The 27,808-nt window shown below is 36.3% G+C and overlaps 2 protein-coding genes across 5 annotated transcripts in view; one reads left to right on the top strand and one right to left on the bottom strand.

Annotated features, from left to right (window-relative positions):
• Window positions 1–19,529, top strand: part of MAPK9 (mitogen-activated protein kinase 9) — a 46,694-nt gene extending 27,165 nt beyond the window's left edge. For 2 of the 4 annotated variants that reach the window (XM_060765374.2, XM_060765373.2), the window contains exons 8-12: window positions 117–299; window positions 1,411–1,535; window positions 4,151–4,214; window positions 5,010–5,081; window positions 7,491–19,529. In XM_060765374.2, coding sequence (XP_060621357.1) covers window positions 117–299; window positions 1,411–1,535; window positions 4,151–4,214; window positions 5,010–5,081; window positions 7,491–7,633 — 587 coding nt within the window. In that variant the 3' untranslated portion in view covers window positions 7,634–19,529. Of the gene's footprint in view, window positions 1–116; window positions 300–1,410; window positions 1,536–4,150; window positions 4,215–5,009; window positions 5,087–7,485 lie in introns of those variants that run through there. The other 2 variants (XM_060765376.2, XM_060765378.2) reach the window with 2 other exon arrangements.
• Window positions 19,530–21,156: 1,627 nt separating this feature from the next.
• LOC132768924 (rho GTPase-activating protein 24-like) lies at window positions 21,157–22,624 on the bottom strand. The gene is made up of 2 exons (XM_060765379.2): window positions 22,229–22,624; window positions 21,157–21,493 (listed from the first exon to the last, which is right to left on the bottom strand). Exons 1-2 carry the CDS (start codon window positions 22,537–22,539, stop codon window positions 21,256–21,258), a joined length of 549 nt encoding a protein of 182 aa, XP_060621362.1. The 5' UTR covers window positions 22,540–22,624; the 3' UTR covers window positions 21,157–21,255.
• Window positions 22,625–27,808: the final 5,184 nt, after the last annotated feature.

A 27,808-nucleotide genomic window follows, 5' to 3' on the forward strand; every position in this document is an offset into this window, starting at 1 on the left:
ATAGAAGGAACATCTGTGGTTTTGCACATGCTTTATAAAATCAAGATCCTAAATCCCCTGACTTTATACTATGCAGATGGGGGAGGGATACTTTATTTTCCTAAACACATTTGCAGATATTGACCAGTGGAATAAAGTTATTGAACAGTTAGGTACACCATCAACAGAATTTATGAAGAAACTACAGCCTACTGTGAGGAACTACGTAGAAAACAGACCAAAATATCCAGGTATTAAATTTGAAGAGCTCTTTCCAGACTGGATATTTCCATCAGACTCTGATCGTGACAAATTAAAAAGTAAGATTTCATTTTTCTTTTGAGTGTGTATGTATTAAAAATAATCTCGTCAAGAATTTGTAAACATTTTTGTAATACACTCTTTCCTAATTTTCTAAAGTAGATTGGAGAATTTTTTGCTACTCCATAAAACATGAATTGATTTGTTTCTTACTTTTGGGACATGTACATTTTCACTGTATGCCTATGGACATTTTGCCTTCGAACAATATGCAATCAACTCTCAGTTAATGGGTCTCATTGCTTTTGTTGGTTTACTTTGCATTTTTTGCCTGAATCAAGCTACATTTGAAGCTAAGTGAAATACTGTACAGTACATACTTGTGTATAAGTCTAAGAACTTTAATCTACAAATTAACCCCCCCCCCCAAAAAAAAAAAAAAAGAAAAGAAAAGAAAAGAAAAGAAAAGAGCATAATCTATCCCAGGAGAACCCAAGAGAAGCATCAATCCCTTGCTGCTTTCTTTTTTCTGCCCCTTTTGAATGCCTGGGTGGGAAGACAATGGCATGGACATCAGCTCTTTGTCATGTGCCCTCAAAGGAGTGCTGAGAGGGTCTGAGGGAGTGGTGCATCTTTTAGATTCTTCCAAGACAGACTTCAGTTTTCACCTTTCACCGTTCTACTTGGAGAAGGGGGTGGTTCCTTTTTTTGATAAGAGTTAATACTTACATTGACTTTTATCATAAAGGGAACAATTTCCCCCTCTGAGTGGCAAAAGTCATTTTGGGATCCCTTGGAAGGAAAATGGTGGTGGCAGTGGTGGAGGAATGACTCAACTTTTCCAGGGTGCCTAAAACTTGTCCTCAACATATACATGAGGTTGACTTATACATGGTATATATGGGTAAATCCTCTGTGCTAGTAGACAAATATGAAAATTACATTTTTAGATTTCAGAATCATGCTTCCACATCTTTGAACTTTGAAGTGCAGCTTAGTTGCTCAATAAAGTGATAGTTTGATACATTGTCTTATTGCTGAAATATCTATCAGTTAATGAATTTCAGATATTTCTTCAGGAGTTATTTACCTTAAGTGTGATGAATATTTTCTACCATATGTTTTAAGACTCTAATTGTTAACAGTGATTTTCTCCCTTCTCTTTTCTAGCTAGTCAGGCTAGAGATTTACTATCAAAAATGCTAGTAGTAGATCCAGACAAACGAATTTCAGTAGATGAAGCGTTACGTCACCCCTATATCACTGTTTGGTATGATCCAGCTGAAGCTGAAGCTGTAAGTTGAAGTTTGTTTATTAATTTTTAAAATGAAATATGTGTGTCTCACCCAGCGTTCTCTAAGGCTATTAACATTGCAAAGTAGAAATAAAATAGAAGCGTCAAAGCAGTGTATCCCCCTATGACAGGAAATAAGACTTGTGTGAAAATTTCAAGACAAAACACTGAAGTATTTTACAACTAAAAAACCCGAGAAGATCTGGTCCCAAAAGGACAAAATTTAAGATGCAAGGCAAGGCTTTCAAAGCAGGAAAGAGATAGATTTCACAGAGATGTTTAGAAATTAGTGTAGATTATTTAAAAATGTGGGTGCAAAAATATGCCGGAAGACAATGCAGGTGGCAATGTGTTTCTTGAAAGATTGCAATATTGGTCATTTCAGTTTTAAAAGCTTGTTGCCTTATTTTCGACTAACTGAAGTTTCATGGCCATTTTCAAAAGTATGCATAAGCATATTGTAGTAATCTAAAGAGGAGGATCCCAGAATGTGGATAGCTCTAGCGAAACATTTTCTGCCCAGATGGGGTCGCACCTAGCTTATTAGTTTGAGGTTGTTCAAAGCCAAAAATGATACTTTGCTTTAAATGATAATATTGGGTGCCATATATATACACAGAATTTGGATTTTTTTTTTAAGTTTCAAGATTTGTGTATTATTTTTGCACCTATTTAGGGTTCATAGAAAAATCTATAATTTTTAGCCTAAAACTTGCCTTCAATTTACACATTTCATTTCTCAGATCCTGGTCATTAATTACATTCCATCCAGGCGCATGGCTTTATTTTGTAGCTTTATGGCAGTTTAGAAGAGAGTATTAGGAACACTGTCTTATCCTTAATGGATTGATGTCTTCTCATAGATTAAGAGCTTATCAGGATTTTTAAAAAAGCATTTTTATAGGGAAGGGGCATGAGAAAAGTGTTTATCACAAAGCAAACTTTGTGGTAAACTCTAACTCTGAGTAGAGGGAAGGAGGAGGAGGAGGACAATTTTCTAATAGAAATACATACAGGTTTCAATTTCAAGCTTCTCTTGAAAGTCCCCCCTCTTCAGCCTTGAGGTGGGATAAAATATGTTCATTTCAGATTTTTATGCACCTATTTTTGGAAATTAGTGTTTGTGGAATGAATCAAAAGACAGACTCCTGCTCCTTCTAAGTAGGTAATTTGTGTATGGAAAAACTTAAATTGTAGAGACAGTTCTTGGAAACATAAAAGTGAAACATGTTTGCATTCCAAATCAGTAGAACACAGGCCTTGTGTATGAAACTGAGCATTGCATTTAGGTCAGTGGTTCTCAACCTGTGGGTCCCAAATGCTTTGGCCTTCAACTCCCAGAAATCCTAACAGGTGGTAAAGTGGCTGGGATTTCTGGAAGTTGTAGGCCAAAATACTTGGGGACCCACAGGTTGAGAACCACTGGTTTCAGTTAAGAATTTATTTTTTTATTTAATTTTATATTATTGGATAATTAGGCCATAGCTAATTATAGGGTGAAAAGCATTTTTATAAGAGATTTGGGACTGAAAGCCCATATCCAACAAGTCCCAAATCTAAAAATACTAGATGCCATGAGCTTGTAGTTTCATTTTCCTGTTCTATTTATTTTATTCAATTTTTAAAGTCATGTTTATGCTATCTAAACAACAAAACTTTAGGAGAAGTTTTAAAATATTCTTCATTTGCAGTTAAGACAGTTCTGTAGGATTTCTGAGACATTGCAGATTGGTAAACTGGGAAATCACATCTGTATTGCTGTCCTGGTTGAACAGGTAGATGCAGAGAGCCCTCAGAGTCCTGATACAACTTCTTTTCCCAGTGTGTCCTGAGACCAGGGGCACTGCAATTGTCATTTCCCAGCACCCAAATCTACAATGCTTTGGTTGAGCCTTGCTAAAAAGCTGTACCCATTACCAGTACCAAAAATTAGTATTGTATATATTCATGCATAGCTTGAAAAAATTTTAAACTAAAAATTATCCCCAAAAGACTGGGTTGACTTATACAAGAGTCACTGCTGGAATAAGAACCCAGTGTAAAGGCACTAACAAGAGGCAGAAATGAGAAGTCTTGCTAACCCATTTGTCCTCCCTTGCTCAAACTGGAGAAAGGAAAGCAGTCCTCTCTTCTTCTCTCTCTCTTCACTTTTCTTCAGCCTAAATTTGAACCAACAGTAAGCATGCTTATATTGTCCTGTTTAGTTTTAAAATGTCCTTTAATTAGGTGATATAACAACTCTTACATAGTTTTCTTTTTTTAAAACTAGCAAGTATAAATGAAATTAGTGTACATAATCAATTAAGTTATCAGTTAAATAGGTTGATTAATTCACTATTTTAGTTAAATATGCTAGTTAATTATCCATTATACAGTAAGCATAGAAACTCAAGAAAGGGAGAAGTTTCTAAGAAGCCTGCTAGACGTTTTCTTGTTCCTTGTACATTTTCTTTTACATTGTCATGTAACTCACACTTGAAACTTCCACAAACTGTTAGCCCCCAACTTAATAAGTAATCGTTTCTGTTTCTTGTATATGCATGGTTTTTTGTTTCCTGTATATGCATTAGATAAAGTGGAAGCATTACCTTTTACATTTTGGGGGTTTTCTTGTAGCCACCACCTCAAATCTATGATGCACAGTTAGAAGAAAGAGAACATGCAATTGAAGAATGGAAAGGTAATCAATGTTGAGATGCTCTGAGAATATTTTTTTACAGAATGGGCCACAAATGCCTTAAATAATATTGAAAAAATATGTGCCTCTTGCAAAATGATTATCTTTTTTGTACAGCTAAATAAAATCAGTAACTTAAGTCTGCTACAGAGATTGAAACTGCTATCATACAATTTACCAAATCAGTAAAATGTGGTAAGGTTATTATTGATTATTATGGATTTCCTGTTGAATTTTATATTATTTCTTGTTCTGTTTGATGGTTGGGTATACCCAAAACATCTATCACATTACGTCATGGTTGTAGTACCAGTATATTTATTTCTATATATAGTTCTAGCTATGTACAATGTGCATATGTATGAACTCTATTCTTATACGAGATCTTTTACTTCCCATTGTAAAAAACCTTATATAAGAGTAGAGTTGATAAAAATAGGATTGGAGGCTTACTCACATCCTTATTTTCATATGTATAGGTCATTATGATGCTGTTTATTTTATTGTGTTGTATTTTTAATCTATGTCTGTTCGGACTTGTCCCCATGTAAGCTGCCCAGAATCCCTTTGGGGAGATGGAGTCGGGGTACAATAATAATAATAATAATAATAATAATAATAATAATAATAATAATAAATTATTAGACTTATTTTAATTGTATATTTCTGTTCTGATGGCAATGTACATGAAGATGAAGTCATAGATTGTCTTAAATATTTCAAGATTTTTTAAAAATAATGAAAGTACATTAGCTGTTTTCTTTCTTTTTCCTTCTCACCCTTCCCTTTTATATGCAGAACTAATTTATAAAGAAGTAATGGATTGGGAAGAAAGGAATAAGAATGGTTTAGTAAAAGAACAACCTTCAGGTTAGTCATTGATGTAATGGTTTGCTTTTGTTTCTAAGAGTTTTTCATGTGTTTTGATTGTGTAAATTAAATAATGCAATTTTTCTTCTATTGTAACCTTCCAAGTTTTAAAATGTATATGGTTGGAGAGATGTCCTATCTTCTTAAAGGCTGATTTAAAATAGCTTTGATTTTATTCACTATGTGTGTCTAGGTTTGGTTTGTAAGGAGTGACTGTAGGGAATGTACATAAATGTTCTGTTTCCCATTTTGTTGAGCTAACAGGAGACAGGGAGACTTTCTTCAGCATTCTGAGTGATACCTGTTGACATAAGGAAATATATGTTTTATCATAGTGAGAAATAAAAATGGTATGACTGCATTCCTTACTGCTATAGGATAAGAATTTCACTGATATTAAAATAACTCTGCCCCTAGGAAAATGATTTAACTTTTATATACAGGATTGCAGCCAGAAAGGAAAGAAGAAGCTGTTTCTTAAGAAGAAGCTGCTTCTTATTCTAAATGTCTGTGCCCCCGGTGGCACAATGGGTTAAACCCTTGTACCAGCAGTACTGCTGACCGAGAGGTTGGCAGTTTGAATCCGGGGAGCCAGGTGAGCTCCCATCTCAATTCTAGCTTCCCATGCAGGGACATGAGAGAAGGATGGTAAAACATAAAAAAATCTGGGCATCCCCTGGGCAACGTCTTTGCAGACAGCCAATTCTCTCACACCAGAAGCAATCTGCAGTTTCTCAAGTTCTCCTGACACAAAAAAGGTCTTTACAGTCACATTTCCAGTTTCCTTGCTTTAGATAATTTGAGTATGACATGAATGAGTGAGGTGTTTTTCCCATTCATCAAGGAAAAAGTAAAGCATACCCCGTAATGCCAATATCTGTATTATACCCTGAGTGAATATTATACCCATGAAAAAATACAATACAGGCAGTCTCCGAGTTACAAACATCAAATTTGCAAAATGACTCATAGTTAAGAACAGGGGTAAGACAACAAGGATGTGTGATAGATCTACCCCTAGGAAGGGAAATTCACTCTTGTAAGAGTTATCATGAGGAAAAGGTGTCTCCATTAAAGTTTTCTCACCAATTCTTGTTTCCACAGCAAGCCAAAGTTTTCAAAATCCAGTTATCACAGGGACAGAAAGTGAGGTGAAATCTTCTGAACAGGGCACAGACAGCAAAGCAAACACCACAGAGGTGTTAACCCTTCCCTATGCTATCCAAAGCACACGTGTGCACGTACACATACACAGACACACACATATTTGGCTGGAGTTACACTTAAAAATGTACCTGTTCTCTTTTGCAAACAATTTAACTTAAGATCAAATCTACCGAATGATCTTATCCATTACTTGGGGACTGCCTGTATGTGAAAGTGATTTTTTTTCTGTGCACAATTACAATTTTGTAGAAATCTGCATTTTCCTCTGAAAAATGGTATGAGCAGAATCTGTCTGTAATAGGTGAAAACATTTTAGAATTATAGAATCAAAAAATCATAGATTTGGAAGCAATCACTATGGCCATACAGTCTAAACCCAAACCCATGAAGGAACACAGAGTCTAATCACCCTGACAGATGCTTAGGCAGAATCTCTTTACCTGCAGTTTGAATCCGTTGCTCTGTGCCCAAGTGTCCAGGACAGCAAGAAGCAGGCTTGCCCTTTCCTCAATGTGACATCTTTTCAAGTATTTAACATGGCTATTAAGTCCCCACTCAGCCTTCTTTTATTTTAGCTAAACATTGTTATTATTATTATTATTATTAGTAGTAGTAGTAGTAGTATTTACTGTATTTATATCCCATCCTTCTCAACCCGAAGGGGACTCAGAGCGGCCTTACAATCAGCATCTCCCTCAGCTGCTACCCATAGGGTATGGTTTCCAAACTTTTGACCATGTTGGTTGCCCTTCTCTGGACATGTTCCAGCTTGTCAATATCCTTCTTGAATTGTGGGGCCCAGAACTGGACTCAGAATTCTAGGTGAGATCTGACCAAAGCAGTGACTTCCCTTGATCTCGACACTATGTTCCTATTGATGTAGCATAGAGTCACATTGGCTTTTTAAGCTGCCATATCACACTGTTTTGGTAATTGTACACATCAAAGATTGCCAAAGAAAGGAAATACAACCTTTTGATAAACATCTGCAGTGTATCATTAGCTACTTTTTCTAAAATTTCCTCTAAATATTTTACTTTCTAAACATACTTGATGACCACAGCTATTTTATCTTAAGGAAAACACTTTTAATATGCATTGAATGTTCATATGTATTCCTTGTATAAATACATCAGTAAGCTATTTTGTTTAGAGAAAGAATTCTGTGGATACTAAAATGTCATCTATGCTCTCAACCATGTCTTGCCTCAGATTTTCTTATGCTTGGTTTACTTAGCACAGATGCAGCAGTGAATAGCAATACCAGCCCTTCTCAGTCATCATCAATCAATGACATTTCATCCATGTCAACAGAACAAACACTGGCTTCAGACACAGACAGCAGCCTTGATGCTTTGACAGGAACACTTGAAGGATGCCGGTGATCATGTCCGAAAATTGAACATTGGCAATTATTTTTTATTTCTCTTGGGCCTGAATTGCTTGTAAGTTTCATGGAACCAAGTAGGAAAAAAAAAACCTCCATGTTCTGCATGTTCTTCTAAAATAATGCCTGTGACTTTACTCAGTTGCCACAAGACTGTCTGCTTAATATTGTAGAACGAAAGCAACTTTGTATCTCAAGGCAACACAAATATAGGCATTTCTGTAACTTATTCTATTTTGGCCTATATCAGGTGAGCAGTTAAAATAACTCCAAGCTTAAAGGAGTTCCTGGGCATTTGGCCAGACTTCTGAAACATGCACATAGTCAATATAATTTTTTAAAGCCATTGTAAATGTTGTTGAATGTATATCCTCTTTCTTATCAATATGATTACAGACATATGACATATTAATGTATCTTGCTGGTACTCTCAGTACTGTAAAATATAGATGCAATTGTGTTTGTGCATAGCACTCTTTTCTTGAGGCCTTTTTCTCACCATCCCCAAATAATTTTGTATACCTTTCCATGGAAGAAACAAACTTGTGAATTCTTATTTCATCTCTACATCTGAATGTAACTGCTTCTCTGAATGTGTTCTTCCAGTGCTCTTATTTTGGAGTAGGTGGAATAAGTTTTAAAAAATGGTAGTGTAGGAGTTTTTCTTAACTGCATGAATTTATGAATTAGTGCATTTCTAAAATAGGGTATTTTGGTCTTTTTAAAGTGATTTATGACACCTGTAAAAATCCTTGCCTGCTCCTTCTCTTACAACATTGCCATGTAAAATCAAATCAAATATTGAATTATGCTGTATTTTTGATCCCTTGAATAGGCATACATATTCCTACTGAGAGTATGGATGTTTTTCTAAGGGACCACTATGTTATGTAAAGTATATAAACACTTTAATTTGGATCTAAAATACATTAACACTCAGAATATATTATAAAGAGTGATGGATCTTAAAAAAGAGTGTTCTAGACTCTGTACCATATGAGAAAAGACTTAATAAGATTTTAAAAATGTAATTGCTTCCTCACCTTTCTTTAGCAGACTCTGATGACAAACATTAGCCTTCAATCGGCTTGAATCTTTTCAGTTGTCTCCTAGCTCCATAAATGATTGTTACTCAAAAGCTATTTGTAAGTGGGGTAGCACTGTGCATTACAGATACGATAGTTGTAGTTTGCCTTTGTAATTTCTACACTATGGTGGCCCTAAGGCCATATAATGGCATGATTTGTTCAGAGGTTTGCCATTGCCTTCTGAAGCATAGACAGTGTCATTTGCCGCAGATCTCCCAGTGGGTTTTATGGGTAAAAAGAGATTTAACCAGGATCCTCCAGAGTTGTAATCCAGTGCTCAAACACCACACAGAATCCTTATGGATGTGATAGTGGCTGGCAAAAGTTGAAAGACAATCCTAAATTGTTCATCTGAGGTTTATCACAAAATCCAGAAAAAATGAAGATTTCTGGATTATCAAGGACATATGTATGTCCCACAAGCAGAAAAAGGTCTAAAGGCAGATTGCATATCCCACGTTCCTGCTCTGGCACCAGCACTTTACTAACTGCACGATCTTATACATGCTTACTTTAAAATACATTTCATTGAATAATGGATCTTATGTCAATGTATAAGATTGCAACATAATTAGTCTTGTATAGTGTGAGCTTTCTTTGGCAACAACTATTACAACAAATCTTTCAGTCTGGTCCAGGAGGCTGTTGCATGTGCTACTCTTTAAGTTTCCCTCTTAATTAGCTCTTGAGTCTTAGGACTATTTCAAATATTGATATAAATCAGTTAATACCTTATCACTTCAAAATTGCAGATGAACATATGAACTTCACTGAAATGCTGTAATTGAGATATGAGTGAACATGAAATATCTGTTTATGGTGGCTATTTAATATATGCAATCCCTGAGTTCTTGGCATTTGCTGCCTTCCAAAGCACGTTTACCCAGACATTTCATAAGTTTTAGTAGAACTTAATTGCAGGTAAATGTGTTCAGGAAGGGTTTTTTTAAAAAAAATAATCTTAAACCCATTCATTTGCAATTAAAGTCCTTGCAGAACCCAAATCCGTTATTTTTAAAGTGTGTGTGGTTACAACTTTTCCTTCTTGATACAGTTTTTGCACATCACACCTCACCTTTAAGATTCCTGACTTTTTCTGATGATGGAAGGGATTACAGCAGAGGGAAGCTGGGAGGTGAAAGCCCTTGTGCACTTTTTAAAGTAGTTGTGTAGCCCTGTGGGTTATGGATATTATATAGTAAGCTATTACATGTATAGCAGATTATATAAAGAAAAATAATGGACAAATATATACCAACCAATGCAAAGAGGTCTTTCACACAAATTGCAACTTAGTGATGGATCGAATAAAGAGAGAAGAAATGAGAAAAGCAGAGAACAAATCAGTTAATAAGATCTTTATTAAGATGTCAGTATGTTTGACAGCTTGGCCTTAAACTTTGATTTCTAATGTTGCCTGGAGTTCTACTGGCAGAGCATTTCAACATGTTTTCCTAACAGATTCCTTTTCTTGAAAGGACAAAGTACATGGCAACAATAGTTGGACTTCAGCAGTTTATAGTATGACAAGATGTGAAGGACATCAGGCACCTCTGGAACTTGCTTGCTTCCTTCCCATCTCCCCCCCCCCCTCCCCTTCCTGCATGGCTAATGGAAGGTATCTAGAATCTTCCACTTGAAATATCAATTAATTAGTTTGTCATATTGTCTGGTATAAATGACATTGACAAACTTAGACTATTTTCATTTCAAAGGAAACTGGCTTGAAGGACTAGGCATAGTTACCAGGATTCCCAGTTCAAGCAACATGGGAAGCTGCAGGAAATGAAAGTTTCTGAACGAGAAGAGGCTAGGCTAAATCATGTCTTGCCCAATTCTGATTTTTGTAGGAGGTCCTGTTGTGGCCAGAGAAGCCTTCGTTTTGCCAGATCTTATTACCAAACAGAAAATAACTACTTTCCTCTTAATATCTTGAGGCAAATATAACAAATTGGTTATATCTGCTGGTTTAATGATGTTGCTCTACACTCATTTGACTTTCACAACCCTTTAGCATGTTGACTAACAGTTGTGTGAAAGCTGTTGCAGACTAACTTTCAGCAAATCTTAGTTGTTGTTGTTGTTGTTGTTGTTGTTGTTGTTGTCTCTGTTTAAAAAAATCTTCTCAATTAAATGCATTGTAGTTATGTACCTAACCTAAAACTGAAAAAGGAAACTCTGTTTCACTGACATCAATCCTGTCATAATTCAATTCGGAAAAATATAAATGTCATACGTATGTTTAAATGTATGTGATTTTACATGCTAAGAAGAGTTTCAAAGTTTACATTGTATGTCCAGAACCACTATAAGAGTGAGTATTGTACTGGGACTATTTTTTACTGTGAGACTTTCAAAGATTGTGTTTGTATACTTTCTATAAAGTATATAGTCATCGTATTGTCTCATTCTGTTTGTACTGTAGTGCTCAGTGATAGTTGAGCGTGGAATTATTTGCTTTGTTTTTGATACAAAATTGATACTTTTATTTTCTCAAGTGGTGACTCAAGGACACAACACAACATTTTGGTGAATGGAGGCAGAAATACTGGTGGATGCTCTGGAGATTATATGAATGCTGGCGTGTTTTTGCAGTTAGCAGGGGTCAGATTTGTTCTGTTGCAGCTTTAGGTCCCAGGAAATTCACACCACACAAATTTAATTTAATTTCTAGAGCTGTTCCTGCATTCTGAGTGTCTAAGGAAAGTGGAGAGCAGTAGTTATTAAGTGATGCCTGAAACATACCCTGCCTGTGCTTCACATATTATGAGAGTTCTTTCTGATATTGAAGCAGTCCTTAGCTGTGTCTTCATTGAGAGTCAGTAATGAGGTTACTTCTCTATGTTTCACAAAGTTTTGTGAAGAGTTGTGAGTCAAGTGTTGTTTAAAAGGAAAGTGAAGAGGAAAACTAGTGGATTCTGACATAGAAAATTGTATAATGTAGCTTTGGTTATAGTTTATCGTCCACATACATGGGTAGTACTAAAATGTCTTAAGTACAGGAGTGCTGGAACCTCAGGTCTGTAGGGAAGATTTGACATCTAAGTCTTTAATTATAATACTGGGAGGACGGTGCAATTGTTCAGTGGTGAGGGAAATGCTCTGCATATACTTAAAGGTGCATTCCACATGATCAGCTGTTCTTTTTGTTTAAGAATCCTCTGTGGCAGTCATTTACAGTTTTATCTTATGCTGTATTTGCTTGACTTTAACCCTATTGAACACTGTAAGACATACTTTGGAGTAAACATGCAGTTGATTGCGCAGTTAATGTTTCTCAGCTGTAAAACTGGACCTCTAGCCTCTATAAATGTTTTTAATTTAGTGTTGGTATAACTGATTTATTTATGGCTTGACTCTGCTCTTTTTTGAAGTCAGCTTCTTGCATGAGCTTCTAGTTGCAATTTCTGCACGTGGTGCACTGAATCTAGATGTGTATGCTTCCACCATTATACACTAGACCATGTTGTCATACTGTGTTCTAGATAGGATTACCAGCTGAAAAACAGCACAGGGCTCCTATACCTTTAAGAGATGTTAAGAAGAATAAATTGGGCAGGTGAAGCTTGCATACGAAGCAGTATCTATAGAAATTCCCTTTTCTACACAGTTATAGAAGGTACAGTCACCTGCCCTGTTTTTCACCTGGTGACTCTATCTAGAGTCTGAAACTACACATTCATGCAAAGATCTATTCCCATTTTTCCTTCGGACACATTGGAAAGTATGCAGTTATTCACTAACACACCTCAGAAGCAATGAAGGGCTTGTCTTTACTGTATGAAAGTTGAAGTGTATCACCTAAATCAAAAATTGGTCATTTCTGAGGTCTTTTGTGGGGTAAATGCCCATTTTATTATCTGAACAACATGAAACATACTGGTGCCAGCTCAATTATGGGATGTACGTATTTATTACAGAGAGCCTCACATGCTGGGCTGCATTTGGATGTCATAAACCATGTTATAGTAACAAGCTAGCCTTCCACCAGGCTGACACATTGCTTTGCCCTCTCCCCTCCACAATAGCTGAGAGAAGGAATTAAAAACTTTTGTTTCTGTGTTTGTAGCTTTCTGCATTGACTGAACTACAGATTGTTTAACCACAATTATTTAAGCTAATATAATGAATCACAGACCGTTATTTTGGCATCACGAAGTAAGCTGTATCTAATCAAAGTTCAAGGCACAAATTTTTCACATACTTGATACATGGGCCAAAGAGGACACAAGGAAACCATACTCTGCCTCAAGCTTTTCTGTATTACTTTTATTATAAAGCCTGGGAGAAAGCAGTGGTTGCTTTTGTCAGAATGAACAGTAGCCCAAATGCAGCCACTGTCAATATGGCAAAATACTACCTTGTGTCTCTTGTTGCACCAACACCCATTGTCTTCCTGTTTAAAACTTAGTCCAATTCCTTCCTTGTAGATAGAGGCCATTTTAAAATGACTGCAGCCTCAGAAAAGTGGGAGTTGAGTGGCCACTTGGGAAGGAATGGGATGGTAAAGGAGAGGGGAAAGGCAGTGTGAGAGGGAAAGTGTAATGAAGGCATGGGGAGGTGGAAAGGAGCTATGATTGGGAAACCAGTCCAGAGAGAGTTGGGAGGGGAGGCAATAGAGAGGTTTGGAGAAAGGGTGGAAGATAGCTGGGGCAATAGGACAGGGTGGGGAAAAGTAGAGCTGAGGTGGCAAAAGAGTGTGAATTATAGAAACCAGAGGTGGAAGACTTTGTCAAAGCACTGCAGAGCTACCACCTCTAGTTTCTCTAATTCACAAAGTTGAATGACCCTTTCAAGATAGCAACAGCAGCAGCATAAGAGGCTCAAGGTTATGTGTAAAATATAAACAGTGAGAGATTACCCCCCCCCCCTTACTCTTTATTAGTTCAAAAACTTCCATTTTGTGATAGTGCCGTAGCCCTTTCCCCCCAAATAGTACTTGTATTCACAGACTGAAAAGGTTGGGCACCTCTTAAACCATTTTTTAAAAATCGAGACTAAAATGATGGGCATCTTAGTGCTTAACAACATTTTTAAAGAAAAGGTTCTATAAGTAAATTAAAATATTATTCTGTGTGCCTAGTTTTTCCATTTAGTAAACCTGGACTATATTCATTAAGGAAATTCAATTCAACCATGGAAACTCAGTCGAAGCCCTTCCATTAAGTTTCCATGGTCGAATTGACCTTAATGAATAATAATCATAAAAATAAGTTTTATATATTGTAAATTGTCAGCATCAAATTAAGTAGAATTAAAAGATTAAAAGATACTCAAACTTGCAAGATGTTTTCTTTCAGAGTATTTAATGTTATTCAGATAAATCAAATTACTATTCCTTTGACCAGTTTGTATGGCATTGATTAAGTGTCACTTGATGGTTAAGAAAATAAATCCAGCCATAACAGGAAGAGACAAGTAGTAAAATACATGATTTCAATGGTCAACTGCTGTAATTTAACCTCAGATAATTTTCTGGTAGCATTATATCTGTGCCTGCCTTAGAAGAGAAAATGGTTTAATTCTATCATTTTTTCTTATAAATAAAAATCTAACTATTGTCATTGAATAATTGTTAGGACTAAAATCTAAAGCTGGAGCATAAATTTTGCACTGATTTTATCGTCACAAAAGAATGTAAGTATGATAGAACATGCATCCATTCTATTCTTAATGGTCTCATAAGGGCGTTTATACACTATTTCAGAAGGGTAATTTCTTAATTAGTAAATTATATATGGTAAATATTTTCTGCCTTCTGTAGTCTGGTGTGTTCTAGTTGCTTCAGTGTTCATCTTTCTAGAAGTTACGCGTGTTGATGTAAGTAATGGAGTTTGTTTTCAAATCATAAATCCCCATCGTGACCACTATAGCATATTGTGAGATGCTTAATAGACATAATGTGCCAATAGTAAATTGTATTTCCTGTTCTTAACTGCTCACCTGAAGAAATTTTCTAGTAACATGTTCAGATTCTATACTCTACATATTACTTTAAATATATATTGAGTAGCTGAATAGCATTGCAGAAATGGAGTCGATGTATGAGGTGTTTATGCATGTGCCCTTGTCACTGGTTTAGAAACATTACAAAATTGGAAGTTACCCATTTCTCAGTCTTGGTTGTTGGAAGTGCTCTGAAGAGATTACTTCATGTGAACATGCATATTTATGATTAATTATGTAAGGGAAGCCATGTGTCTGCTGTGCACAAACCACGAATAAATAACTAAGAACTGATGGTGGGGGATACATTTCAGGAAGCAGTAAACATGAGGCACACAGGGCTTTCTCTGGGGAAATGCATGAAATGTCTCCCTTCGCATGCTGTTGCAATGTAAGTGCAAAGGAAGCACAAATCACCAATGCTTCTGCTGCTTCCTATTAATGTATGAGAAAGCCCTGCATACTGAGGCTTATACAAAGCCTTTGGAATAGTGCCATTTTATTTTAGAAAGAATTGTTATTAAAAAAATGGCTGACAAAATCTAATTTAAAGGGGTTATTTGTGTACCCAAATACTGACTTATTTGGGCATCCATATGCATCGTATTCAGCTGAAAACAAGTACTTTTACTGATCCATCTTTTCAAACTTCTTGTTGCAGAATGAGATGCTTAGATTTAACATTTTAATTATGTTTACATTTGTTTCATTGGAAAGTATGTAAATTTCAAGAGAGGGGCTAGGATTAGATTGGTGATTTAGCTTGAGTTGCACCCAATGTGCCTTGGCTCTCCTTTTTCCATTGAATAATAGATCATGTTCCATCTTACAAAGTGTTTCATGCAACAATTCTCCGATTCAGAAGATACTTCCATGTACTAGAGCTGTAAACTATATCAAAACTCCACTAGCATGACATTCTTTGGATCCAGGCCTAATGCAGTTAAAAATAACAACATGGATCTAAAGCTCTGGGCCAAAATTACCACCTTTCAGGAAAATAATGTCAATATTTGTTGTGCTAAAACATTCTAAACTTCAGCATTTATTGATTGGCACACTGATTTTACAAAACAAAATTAATGGCATTCTTTACACATGCCTGAAAACTTCCTTCCAAATGGGGACACAGCTTTTTGACCATGCCAAGTGGAATACAGATTCAGTCTTACAGCAATATAGTTTTACGTTAGGTGGCTGGATTGTAAAAAAAAGGTACAAAACTGTAAATTAAGGAGTTTTTATTAACTCTTGTCAGTCCAGTATTGGTGGTGTCTGTAAAATTCTGCATATAGATGAAGCAATTGTATGTAGTAGGGAAATGATCTGGGCTTGATGCTACATTTAGCTGATACTGTAGGAGTCGGAATATGTCCTGGGAAATTGTGAATGTGTGTACTTAAGAGATTTTTTTTCAAAACTAATGCAGTGTGCATATCTGTTGCTGTATACATAAGCTGAATTCAGGTTAAGCTCCCTGAGCTCTCTCTCTGATAATTGATTTCATTATTTTGTCACAAATATTGCACAATCACTATTTATATGTTCAGGTATATAAGACAGTGAAACAACATTTTAATGTAATTTGTTTGGTTTATTTTTCTTTAGTACAGTTGCTTAGGAAACATGTTTACTATGCATGTTGTGAATTTTGCCTCCAAAATAATGGCAAGGCATCTTTTCATAATATATGTGCAAGACAAAAAAAACATATTTCATTTTTAGCTATAAAACAATTGTATTTTATATATGTTGTTGTAGTTCTGATGATGGATTTCAGTGCCATTGACTCATTGTGGATATTTTAGATAGGTCTGGTTCCTATATTTCAAATCTTTTACAAATTTAAAAAATAAAACAAAAACTACTACTTTGGAAGTAGTTCTTTTCATTGGTTTCTAGAATTCCAAATTGAACTAATTCCAAAGCTGAAACCTAAACATGTTTAAGATTTAAATTGTTGTGTATTTAAGCTTTTATTATTTTTCCTTCTGTTATAAGTGCTGCTTAGTTTTTTTCAAGAGTGCCTGCATTTTTGCACAGCAACCTGTATTGTTAATTGTTTTTTGAAGCACCTTTAGAGTCTTCTGATCACAACCATGCCTTCTTTCTGTGCTGTTACATTAATTTTATACACTAAAACTGGAGAAACAGCCTAGCACAAGCACAGCCCCTGTTTATGGCAGGATTCCCATGGCACATAAGTGTACCACCTTGTTCCATTCACCTGCATTGTGTGTGTGTTAGGCTTGTATAGAGGTTCTCACCAGCTTGCTCCTTTTGCTCAGCTAAGGAGCCCAACCTTGGAGCTTATTTGCTTTCCCCAAATGGAGTAGAAAACATGATGAAATAGAAAGCATGCAGCAGCCTCCTTTACCTACAAAAGCTGGTACGCTGACTGTCCACAATCACTTGCCTGTACAATGGAAAGAGGGAGCTAAAAATAGGACTCCATTCCTATAAGGGTCCTTCTGTGCATTGGAAGGCTTCTTGTGGTCTTTGTTAACCTCATTTCTCTTGGGGCTTGAGGGATGGAGGTAGGAAATTGAAGTTTATGATCTGAAATTAATCTTTAGGCACACCTTTTATGAATTAAAACACAGCATAAAATAGTTCCAACAGACCTCACTACCTCTGAGGATGCTTGCCATAGATGCAGGCAAAACATCAAGAGAGAATGCCTCTAGACCATGGCCATGCAGCCCGAAAAAACCTACAACAACACAGCATAAAATAGGTTTGAAATATCTGTTTCTGAAATGCAAAACTAAAATCCCAAACTCCATTCTGCTAAGTGCTTTTAAAATCTGTCTGCACTTTTGTGAAGTTTAGCTGTGAGCTTCTTACATTGATTCCCATGAGTCTTAAGTGCTTGATGGCTTTCTGGCTTAGACTAGGAATGGCGGTGCTACTGATCAGATCCTTCGTTTGATTTTTTTTTGTTTCCACGTTAAAATTTAGCTATGCATCACAAAGTAGCTTTTCAATATTTGTAGCATACAGATTCCCACAAAAAGTTCTACATGTTATATAGACAGTGGATGCCATTTATGAGAAGCCTTGATGGTTTCAGCATTTATATCAAAAGTGCATGAATTTCTGCAGATGTCAGGCTTAGTGCTGCTGTGGGTGTCTTCAAGTGAAATACGATAGACAGCTTAATCACATTCTTCACGTTCTTGATGAAAGTCAATTATGTACATTAATGAGGGCCATATTTGATTGCTGAAGGAACATGTATGAGTAGTGGAATTGTGTCTTTTCAGATTTTTCATAGCCGATTCTACATTGAGGTGCTATAATCTTCTAGAGAAAAAGTGGTGAATGAAAAAGAAATCTGCACACTTTTTAATGACTTTTTGATTACTAGATGACTTTTTTCAACAAGAATTGGCATAACAATATGGTTGACATTTTTATATACACATATTTATAATGATTGTTGCTTTATGTTTGGCTATTGAACTTTTCCAGAGTATTTCATTTTTCTTTTCAGGAATATTGTGGATTGTTGCAGAAAAGTGTAGATTTTTTTTAAACAGGAGGCTGTTGCCTATTTGAATCTTGTACTCGGTAATGAATAAAAATGATTTTCAGGGGCCAAACATGACTAGTAAATCCAGAAGTGTCATACAACTAACTTTGCTCAATTGAATTTTTTAAACTAATAGACAAAGCTATCAGTCCAGTATATCATTCTAAGATTTTTAGAGGAATTTGTAAGCATGTTTCAAGTATTTTCCTCAACTCTATTAAGATGAGATATAGTGATAAATGTTTAATGTCTGGCTTGTTTGTTTGTTTGTTTTAATGTATCTACAGCTTTCCAAAAGCAACCTCATACAATCTTAGATTGCTCATGCCAAATAGTGTTTGTGCCATGCAAATTCAAGGAGGTAAATATACTGAGGGTGGCACATTCAAGCCTCCACTGTGGATATATTTTCAACCTCCGGATATAACTGAGTTGAAATGAATCCCCCAAAGTAGTTGTTTGAATCGGTCTGAAGACCCTGCATTTCAGATAGAGCCACATTAGGCTAAGACAGTCTTAGTCCAATGGACTTCCCTGGATCTTTCCTTAGTTTCAGTCACTTTAAGTAATCCAGCTACATTTTCATTAAGGGCAGAATTCATTAAGATCTCCCACTACCCAAACCCAATCAGATAGCTTTAGAAAGCTCTCAATAATTTAAGTCAAATTTATACTGAAGATACCAGTATATTAAGTTTATAACCTAAGTAGGCGAACTATCAAGTGCTATCATTTTAAAAGTTGATTTTTAAAATGGCCTTACATTGCTTTGTCATGTCTACCTTGATATTAACAAGATTTCCCCTATTCATAAGCATTCATTTTCCCAGTATTGTTTATTCCCTGTTGAAGGTGTTACATTGTACGTACATATGTTCAAATAATTATATATACAAATTATCACAGAAAATAGCATCAAGCCCTAATATTTGTATCATGTTTGGAGTCCTCAGCTGTCATTTTTGTTAGTTTGCAGTGTGCTTTGAGACAAATCCTTTGAAGTCTAATTGTATAGATACATGAAGTGGCCTGTTCTGCCTATGAAATGAAGCTCTTGACATAGTTTAATCTTGGTGCTTATGCAATAAGAATATGCTCTGTGGAAAATGGAAGCAAACTTTTTAATGTCCTAGTAACTTCAAAAAGATTAGTTGCCTCCTCCCAATATAGCTTAACTTTTGAAAAGAATGTTATTGATAGTAAAGTTTTAAACTTTAGCTTTTAGTGTTTAAGTTTGGATTCTGTCCCCTGGTAGTCCTGTCTTACAACATCAATATTAAATACACTGTAAAATGAAATAAATGTGGACAAAGTGTATATAAGAATTCCGGTTTACTGTTCTGTGTGTACTGAACTTATTTTTAATGGAATTGCTGGGAAGTATTCTTCAAATTAATCACAAAAAAATCGGTAAACCTATCTGTGGGTCAGTGAGAGTGCTGTACCTTAACTCTCATCATAAAAAGGGAACCATCCCTTTCTCTGAGTAGACTGTTCAATGACAAGAGTGCTCAGTCTTTTCTAGAAGGACCTAAATAAGCCCTGACCCCCTCTTGTCTCTCCACAACTGGCCTTTTCAAATATTTGGGAAGGAAAGGAAAAAGGCAGCAGCAGGCAGGGGCAACTGGCCCCCAGAGGTTAGCATTTACCCCTCTCAGTGGAATGATTTTTTATTTTTCCACAGGTCATATTAATAATTTTGGAACCCAAGCCTTCAATTTCTACCTGGGTATATATGGTATTTGTTTTAAAGGTGACAAAAACCTCTTTTGTATGTGGTACAGATGTCTTTTAATGGGTCAGAAAGAACAAGAAGACAAGAAATGCAACAATAATGAGGTGATCTTTTATTTACAGCTCCTTACTTTTAATGGAATGCCATTGTTTTGTACTTAAAGCAAGCACATTTGGCTGAGCCTGCACAAAAACCTTTCCAAAAATCTTTTTTCTGATTGTCACAAAAACTAAACCTCCTTGTTCGAAACAAGTAGTAAAAAAGCATCAAACGTATTTTATTGCTCTGGTACACAGAGGTCAATGGAACACAAATAATTATAAAATGGAAAATATTTTGTAATTCCAAAAATTAGGGCAATGCACTTCAAACATAGTAGGAAATGAACTGATTTTTAAACCCAAAATAATGGTTAATGCTGTGAACCTTGACATTTGTTTTTCAAGATACACATTATCCAGATGGAATTTATAGAGGCGTTCTGGACCAAGAAAAATCTGGGAAACTTTGTTTTATCCAAGACACCATTCTGTGTAAATAAGCTCTGTTGTGCAAAATACCACCTTTTCGGGCGGGGGGTTCTATATAAAATGGACCTGTTCCAAAGATATATCATTCCACCATCCCATCCTGTGTTGTATGAACTTCCATGGAGTTCTGATACACTTTTTTCAAATGAGACACTGCAATGTGTCCCTACCTTATTTTTTTTTCTATTGCTCTTTCTGGCTTCATATTTATTATTTATTTAGTCATTGCATTTATGCCCCATCCTTCTCACCCCAAAGGAAGTATTTTGCACAACATTCACTGACGTTTCACATACAGCTTATATATATATCCCAGTGGTAATCTTATGCACAATATTTTTTAATGAAGTAAAGTTTCTGTGTATTGAACCATCAGGAAACAAAGGTATTGCTATTTGAGCAATTTTGAATTTGGAGGACTTTGGATTTTGGAATTCCAGATAAGAGATGCTCTTCTTTGTAGTCCCAATGGTCTCTTTTTGCAACCTTTCCTAGAACCTGACATTTTTCAAAAAAATTGCTTCATTCCAAATCTTCCCATATTCCATGCCCTCCCTCTTAATTAAACATCTTAATCCTGGTCTAAAAGAACATTTCTCTACAGTGAACAATTTTGGTTTCTACATAATTTACAGGACACCATTCTATAAATTAACATTTAAATGTTTTATCTAAAATATAAGCAGGAAGAATCTTTTATAATGCTCTGATTATATTACTTTAAAAAGAAAAAGTCCAGGATTTTTTAATTGGAAGGCATTGTTTCATTTTCAGGCTAATGAGTATCTAAAACTGTTGAGCAGCTTGCTCTGGTGTCTTTATTTCATTTGTCAGTTCTCCAAAAGTATCAAAAAATTCTTCCATTTCCTTTTGAAGGAGTTGATTCCTTCTCTCTGCATCTTCATGTGCCCTCTCCGCATTGCGCATTTTAATTTCCACCAAATGATACCACTTCCGTTGCTGTCCCAGTTTTGAATGCAGATCTTTAATCTCTAACTGTAATTCTTTGTTCTGTTGCTCTAGGCTGTTGGCATAAAAACAGGCAGTGTAGTTTTCCACTTTGCAGTCTCTTCCCTGCCTTTATCTTGTGATACAGTTACTTTTGAAAATATATTGCTCTTCAAGTACTTTATTTTCAACTTCTAATATTAAACAGGAAACCTGAAGGATGGCTATGTCCTGCTGACACGCCTTAATCCAAAAGCACTAGATTTGTTTCTGCATCCAATATGTGTATTACTTTTGCAATCGCCATTGTCACACATTGATCTTTTATCCAATCTCAAGGACCCCAGGCGCAAATATGCACATGTCACTAGCAGCCCAAACCTCACTGTACTAGGCGGTACGTTTTATGCAGATGAAGAATGGCTTGGAAAATATAATAATAATCTCCTGTTGCTAATAAACCAATCATTTCGTAACTACATTTAGACTCACCAGTACTTGTGAAGTATATATAATATTTTACTATTTTACTTTTGGGAGAAAAATCTTAATTGTAATTCTGGCTTTAAAGGGCAAATTCAGTCATTAGAATTGTTCCTTTAAAATGTATAGTTAAAACTATAGCACATTGTCAATGTATGTAAAATAGTAATTTTAATGGGTTTTCAGTAGCAGTTTTTCTGAAACCAATATATTACTGTACACAGTATTCATAAGCCAATATAAAGTCCTTGCCCTATTGATTGCAGTAGCTAACATCCAAAGGAAAAAAAAAACCCAGTTTTAGGCATTTCATAAATTGAATGTTTACCTGAAAACCTTCGCTTCATACTCTGCCTTCTGCTGGGCGATCTGCTGCTTCAGGCTGACAAAGTGGCACTGCAAGGAGCTTTGGCTTGTTGAGATGCCATTGTTGGGAAGGGGGCCTTCTTTACAGTTGTTCATCTGGCCTTCTTCCAAGCTGTCTTGAAGCTCCAAAATGTTTGTCGTTGCCTTGCTTGTTTCTACAGAATCTTCTGTGCATTTGGCAATGGCAAAAAATAGCTCTTCTTCACACACCAGATCATCTGGGCAGTTTTTCCATGAGATCTCAGGCGCTTTGTTTATCTCCTTGCAGCTCATTGGACAAGTGCATTCAGCTCGGTTCTAGGTGAGAAGTGGTTTTGGATTTGAATGTTTGTTTTCTTGTTTCGCCCCAGACTCTGACACTTCCCATTCTAATTGCAGCTGTCCAAAGATTCTCAACTGCTTGGAAAGAATCTACTTTATTGGAGCCTGGGTCTTGTTTCATTTCCAGACTCTGTTCGTGGTATGGAATGGGAAACGCCTCAAGTTGTCATACTCCACATGTCTTCTTACAGTCAGGGGCTTGTGCCTTCCCACCAGAGACACTGGCTCCTTTATTACCCCCCCCCTCCTTTTTTTTTTTTTTTTGTTGTAACATTTGGTGGACATGGATGGAAGGAGCGCTGGCTTAATCTATGAACTGCTTGTTAAGGAGTCTCCCAAACTGTTCGTGGACGTCATGCATCCACAGATCAAAAGAAGAAAATTGTGAAAGCTGTGGCAATACTTGTGGACTCTCTTTCATAAATGCATCTTTTTTATAGGCAAGAGAATTATAATAAATACATTCTGGATATACTATTATTGGCTGCCACGAAGAACCTAAATTAATGGAGAACAGTAGTTGGTAGTGACAGTTCCTTATTTTGTTTCTGTACTGTGGTTAATTTGTTCCCTTTATTCTGTCACTACAATATTTTTTTGGCAAGAACCAACAAATCAATTTAACCTGTGTATCACAAGACAGAAATCATTAAATATAAAGTTCACACGGTCAAAACATTTTTTTTCTGTACTTACGACAACACAAAAGCTAACTTCTTCTGTAATGTTCCTCAGGGAACTTTCTATTCTGTATTCTGTATTTCCCTGGCATAGACTAATAGCTCTGCTTGAAGGAATGGATATTTCCTTGCACACAGAGAATTGAAATAAATAATGAGATAAACCCACCACTCTCTCAATTTTCGCTAACAAAATTTCATTTGGAAGAGCCTTGCTATAGGATTTACTCAATATTTTTCTGCTTTAATATTCAGAGAGAAATTCCTTTCAAAGTCATAGATAATCCTGCACACTTTTGCATGGAGGAGACTTCATTTTAAAAAATTGATTTGTTGGGTCTCGAGGTGGTTTGCAAAAGTTAAAATGAACATGCGGTAGTTAAGAATTAACAGAATAGTTAAAAACAGTTAAATCAAAATAAAATTAAAACCAGTAAAAAATATGACAGCAACACTTACATAGAAAGTCCAGCAGATGATACAGTGTTTAAAAGTGTGAAAGAAAATTCCAGATTCCTAATTCCAAATGTATATTGAATCCCCACCAGGAAATAGAGACCAGACACAAGATGTGGAGAAATAAATGGGCCATTTATTGACCTAATTAGAAAACTGGTAATTGATCTAAGTAACTAGTTGTATGTGTGTGTGTGGGGGGGGGGGGGGAAGCACTGAGACATGGGTAATGGTGTGAAGCCAGATATTCTTGGACTAGCTGCTATGCCAACCACCGATCATTATTGGAAGGCCGTCACTCTCTCTGAGTCATATAACCCTGTAGGAGAGAGGAGCCCTAAAGGAGATATTTTGGGGAACCCCCTAAGCCATAGAGCTTATATGATCAATCATTTCCCCCACCAAACAGAAACTCCTTTTTTATCATCCGCAAGTGTCAAATTCCTGATTTGTATAATGTGAATTTGAAGCGAATCCTTTAAAACACATACATGTACAATAGTCTTAAATATGTAACAGATCAATCTCTGTTCCAAGGAAAGCAGAAGGTGTCCTTTTGATAACAAATCCCTCTGTAGTCCGTGTATTAAAAGGAGAGTCAAAAGGGTGAATAAGGGAGATATAGAGGAATTTAATTGGAAGGAAATTGGAAGAAAACTATGAGCATTTAGAAAGAAAAATGCTCTTGGTGGTCCTCATCAACTAGCATGAGCCATCACTCCAACTCATGGTTTCTATGAACAACAGAAGATGCAAAAGATGGTCACTTTTGGAATAAAGGAAATGGAGAAGGAAAGACTTGGGACCAATTCTTTTAATTAGATCACAAAATGACACATATTTAGCATCATCTTGTGCCAACACCAGTACCCGGACTCCAGGAATGGAAATGTTACAGGCATAAATGTTAAAGCTCTTGAGTTTATCACTTTTCTGTTTGAATTGTATTTGGTGTTTTTGTGGTTTTTCTCCCCAAAGTGGCATTATAACAGAAAAGCAAATACATAAATGTTGGTAGAATGAGAAAGATCTCGTTGTTGGGCCACATTCAGAGAGGTTGGTCCATAGAGTCAAAGAATTGTAGAGTTGAAAGAGACTACAAGAGCCATTCTGCCACGCAGGAATACAAAATCAAAGCACTACCAACAGGTGGCCATCCAGCCTCTGCTTAAAAACTCCCAGAGAAGAAGACTACCATGCCCCCAGAAAGCATATTCCACTGCAAACAGCTCTTGCCACCAGGAAGTTCATCCTAATGTTTAATGAGTCCAGCAATAGATGTTTCAAGAGCGAATTGAAGCAGCCTACTTTAGATCAAATGTGTCCCATTTATGCAACTGGTGTACTATGGGTGCTGTTCTGTAGTGACCTCTGCACCTTCTGTATGTGAATGAACACTATCATCAGTTGACATGCTTGAGCAAGATATGAGATGCTTATCCTCTTGCACACGGACTCTCACTTGTCCATGTGTTCTTATAGGAAGGAGACAAGTAAACAATATCCCATCATGCGGAAGTGGAAGAAAGGCCTGCCCTCCATTCCCACTGCCACTACCCTTGTCTCCAAAGAATAAGATGCAGGGACAACTCCACTATGCCGACAAATGAAAGACCTTCCCTCCATCCTAACTACCATTGCCCTGACTTCAGAAGAATGCTTGACACAATCATATTTCCCATTGCCAACTCCATTTCCATGTTTTATATCTTTATAGATTTTAAGCCAGAGGACATGGAACAATTTGGGAAACTTTTGCCTAAAGTTTGAGATAAGAGTACTCTAAACAAGCAAACGAACAAGTGAATAGTAGCAAGGCCCGTTGTTCTATTCTGTTTGGCATACATAGGGAACATGTGTTCCTCAAAAAAACATGGTTGGACAGCAGCTCCTGCCATCAGCACCACTTATAGCAGAAGAAAGTTTTAGTCTAGCATCATCTTGAAGGCCCCTGGTTCCCACACTTCTCCACTCCCTCCCAACTTCATTTTTTTGGAATTGCAGTGAGAAGGACATTAGCAATTTGACCATCCCAATACATGTCCAATGAAAGCTTTGTATTAAAGGGAAATAACATGTAAGAAGTGCATTGTGGAAGGAAGGTAAGAAACTGTGCTATTAAAAGCAACAAAACAAATTATATACATGGTTTAAGCATCATCCTTAAATTGCAAGACAAAACATCTAGTGTAATACCTATTTCATTGTATTATCAAGATATGATCACTAGATGTCACTGTTGCATTTTATTTTCAGTAATGGAACCATGCAGAAACCAAATAAATTCTTTGTAAGCAGAATAGAATTGCCGTATTTATATATAGATGGAAATACATGTTTAAAGGTACTTATTAGTAATTTGTTTTGAGTTGTCTTATTCAAAGAACATTTCACAGGTATTTAGGAAAATAGTTGAATGCTGGTGCTGCGTATCACATCGTTGCCGCATTTGTGCTTTCATAGCGTAACTTCCATTAATTTGTTTTCCATTCTATAAGCACTTCGATACTGGCAATATCATTTCCATTGCTTTTTAATTTTTTTCCAGAGTTAAACCATAATAACACAATAATGACATGACATCCCAAGGCTATTGCATTCCTGCCTTTAGAAAGTGTATGTGTGTGTGTATTGAGCACAGTGGTTCATGGCACCACAGGAAAAGAGAGAACTTTAGAAGACACCTCTATGAAGACATGTACTTTGACTTTCAAAGGCAAATCAAGATTGCACTATAACAGCAAGCTGTTCACTTTAAGAAAAAAATACCAAAAATATCTAAAATGGGGTTTTAGATATAGAACAGATCAGAAACCACAGCTATTCTCTTGGGAAGTCTTGTCTTCCTCCAAACAGCTAAGGCTTCCCTGCGGGAGATTTCTCTGGGAATCAAGGGAAGGACCACAGGTCTGCTCCCTCAGCACACTTGCTATTCAGCCATCCTCCTCATGAAGCAGAACGAGATCTGTCTTCCCAAACGGGGTCCTGAACCATAGCTGCAATGAAGAATTCCCAATGCCTCTATATACCACTGGGAGAACCATGACATTTTGTGATAAGGCTGAGGCAAAGGTGAGATTAATCCATCACTGAAATGGGATAACAACATAGAATCATAGACGTGGAAGAGACCACACAGGCATCCGATCCAACACCATTCTGCCATGCAGTAAAATACAATCAGAGCACTCCCAACAGATGGCCATCTAACCTTTGCTTTAAAACCCTATAGGAGATCCAACCACACTCCAAGGCAACATATTCAACTGCTGAACAGCTCTTACCAGTCTTCCTAATGTTTGGGGAGGAAGATAAATTTCCCTGCAGTTTTCTGTGATAATCACCAAAACTTGATTTATGGCACTATTTTTAGCTATACTAAGTTCAAAGTATTTCACTGAATCCAGTTTTTTTTTTTTAAAAAAAATGCAAATATTACAACTGCAGGGATTTCCCCACATTCAAAAAGGGAGGCTGAGGAGAGCAAAACAAACAGAAAGGAAAGCATCTTTTGCTCCTTGCTTATATTACGTGTCAGTTTATTTATTCATTTGTTTATCGTATTTATATACCGCCTTTCTCAGCCCAAAGGCGACTCAATAGGAATCGTCTTAGCAATGTTAATTCATTTATGATTTTTTTCTTAATTTATTAATCAAGAAGACAAATCCATTTGTTCATGCCTCAATATCAACCCCAACTCAGAGACACTCATCCCGTGCAAGAAATAATCCTGCCTCATCAAATTTGTATTACCCGAAGTGGTACCTCTCCAAAACAGGGCTTCTGCAATTTTTCACCAAGATTGTTGATGAACACTGCCATTTAATGAAACTATAAACACTGAACATATCTATTTTCTGTCACTGATCACATCTTGCCCAGTTACACCATTTGTGTTAAACTGCACCCTAAACATACTCTGGATAAGTCTATGGTGTTACCCACCAAGTTGAGCTACAAACCTCTATGGCTTTGTTTCCCAGCTTTCGTTTATACAAGGAAAGACATTCCACTGGATCAATCCATCACATAGTTTAGGCCAGTGTTTCCCAAGCTCTGTTCTTCCAGGTGTTTTTGTCTTC

This window comes from Anolis sagrei, chromosome 2 (genome assembly GCF_037176765.1).
Source record: "Anolis sagrei isolate rAnoSag1 chromosome 2, rAnoSag1.mat, whole genome shotgun sequence".
Classification (NCBI taxonomy): domain Eukaryota; kingdom Metazoa; phylum Chordata; class Lepidosauria; order Squamata; family Dactyloidae; genus Anolis; species Anolis sagrei.

Coding starts and splice junctions, on each gene's coding strand:
- LOC132768924 (XM_060765379.2), bottom strand. CDS start 22,539: ATGAGCTGCAAGGAGATAAACAAAGCGCCTGAGATCTCATGGAAAAAC. Junction 21,494..22,228: donor TATGAAGCGAAGGTTTTCAG/GTAAACATTCAA, acceptor TTATGCCAACAG/CCTAGAGCAACAGAACAAAG.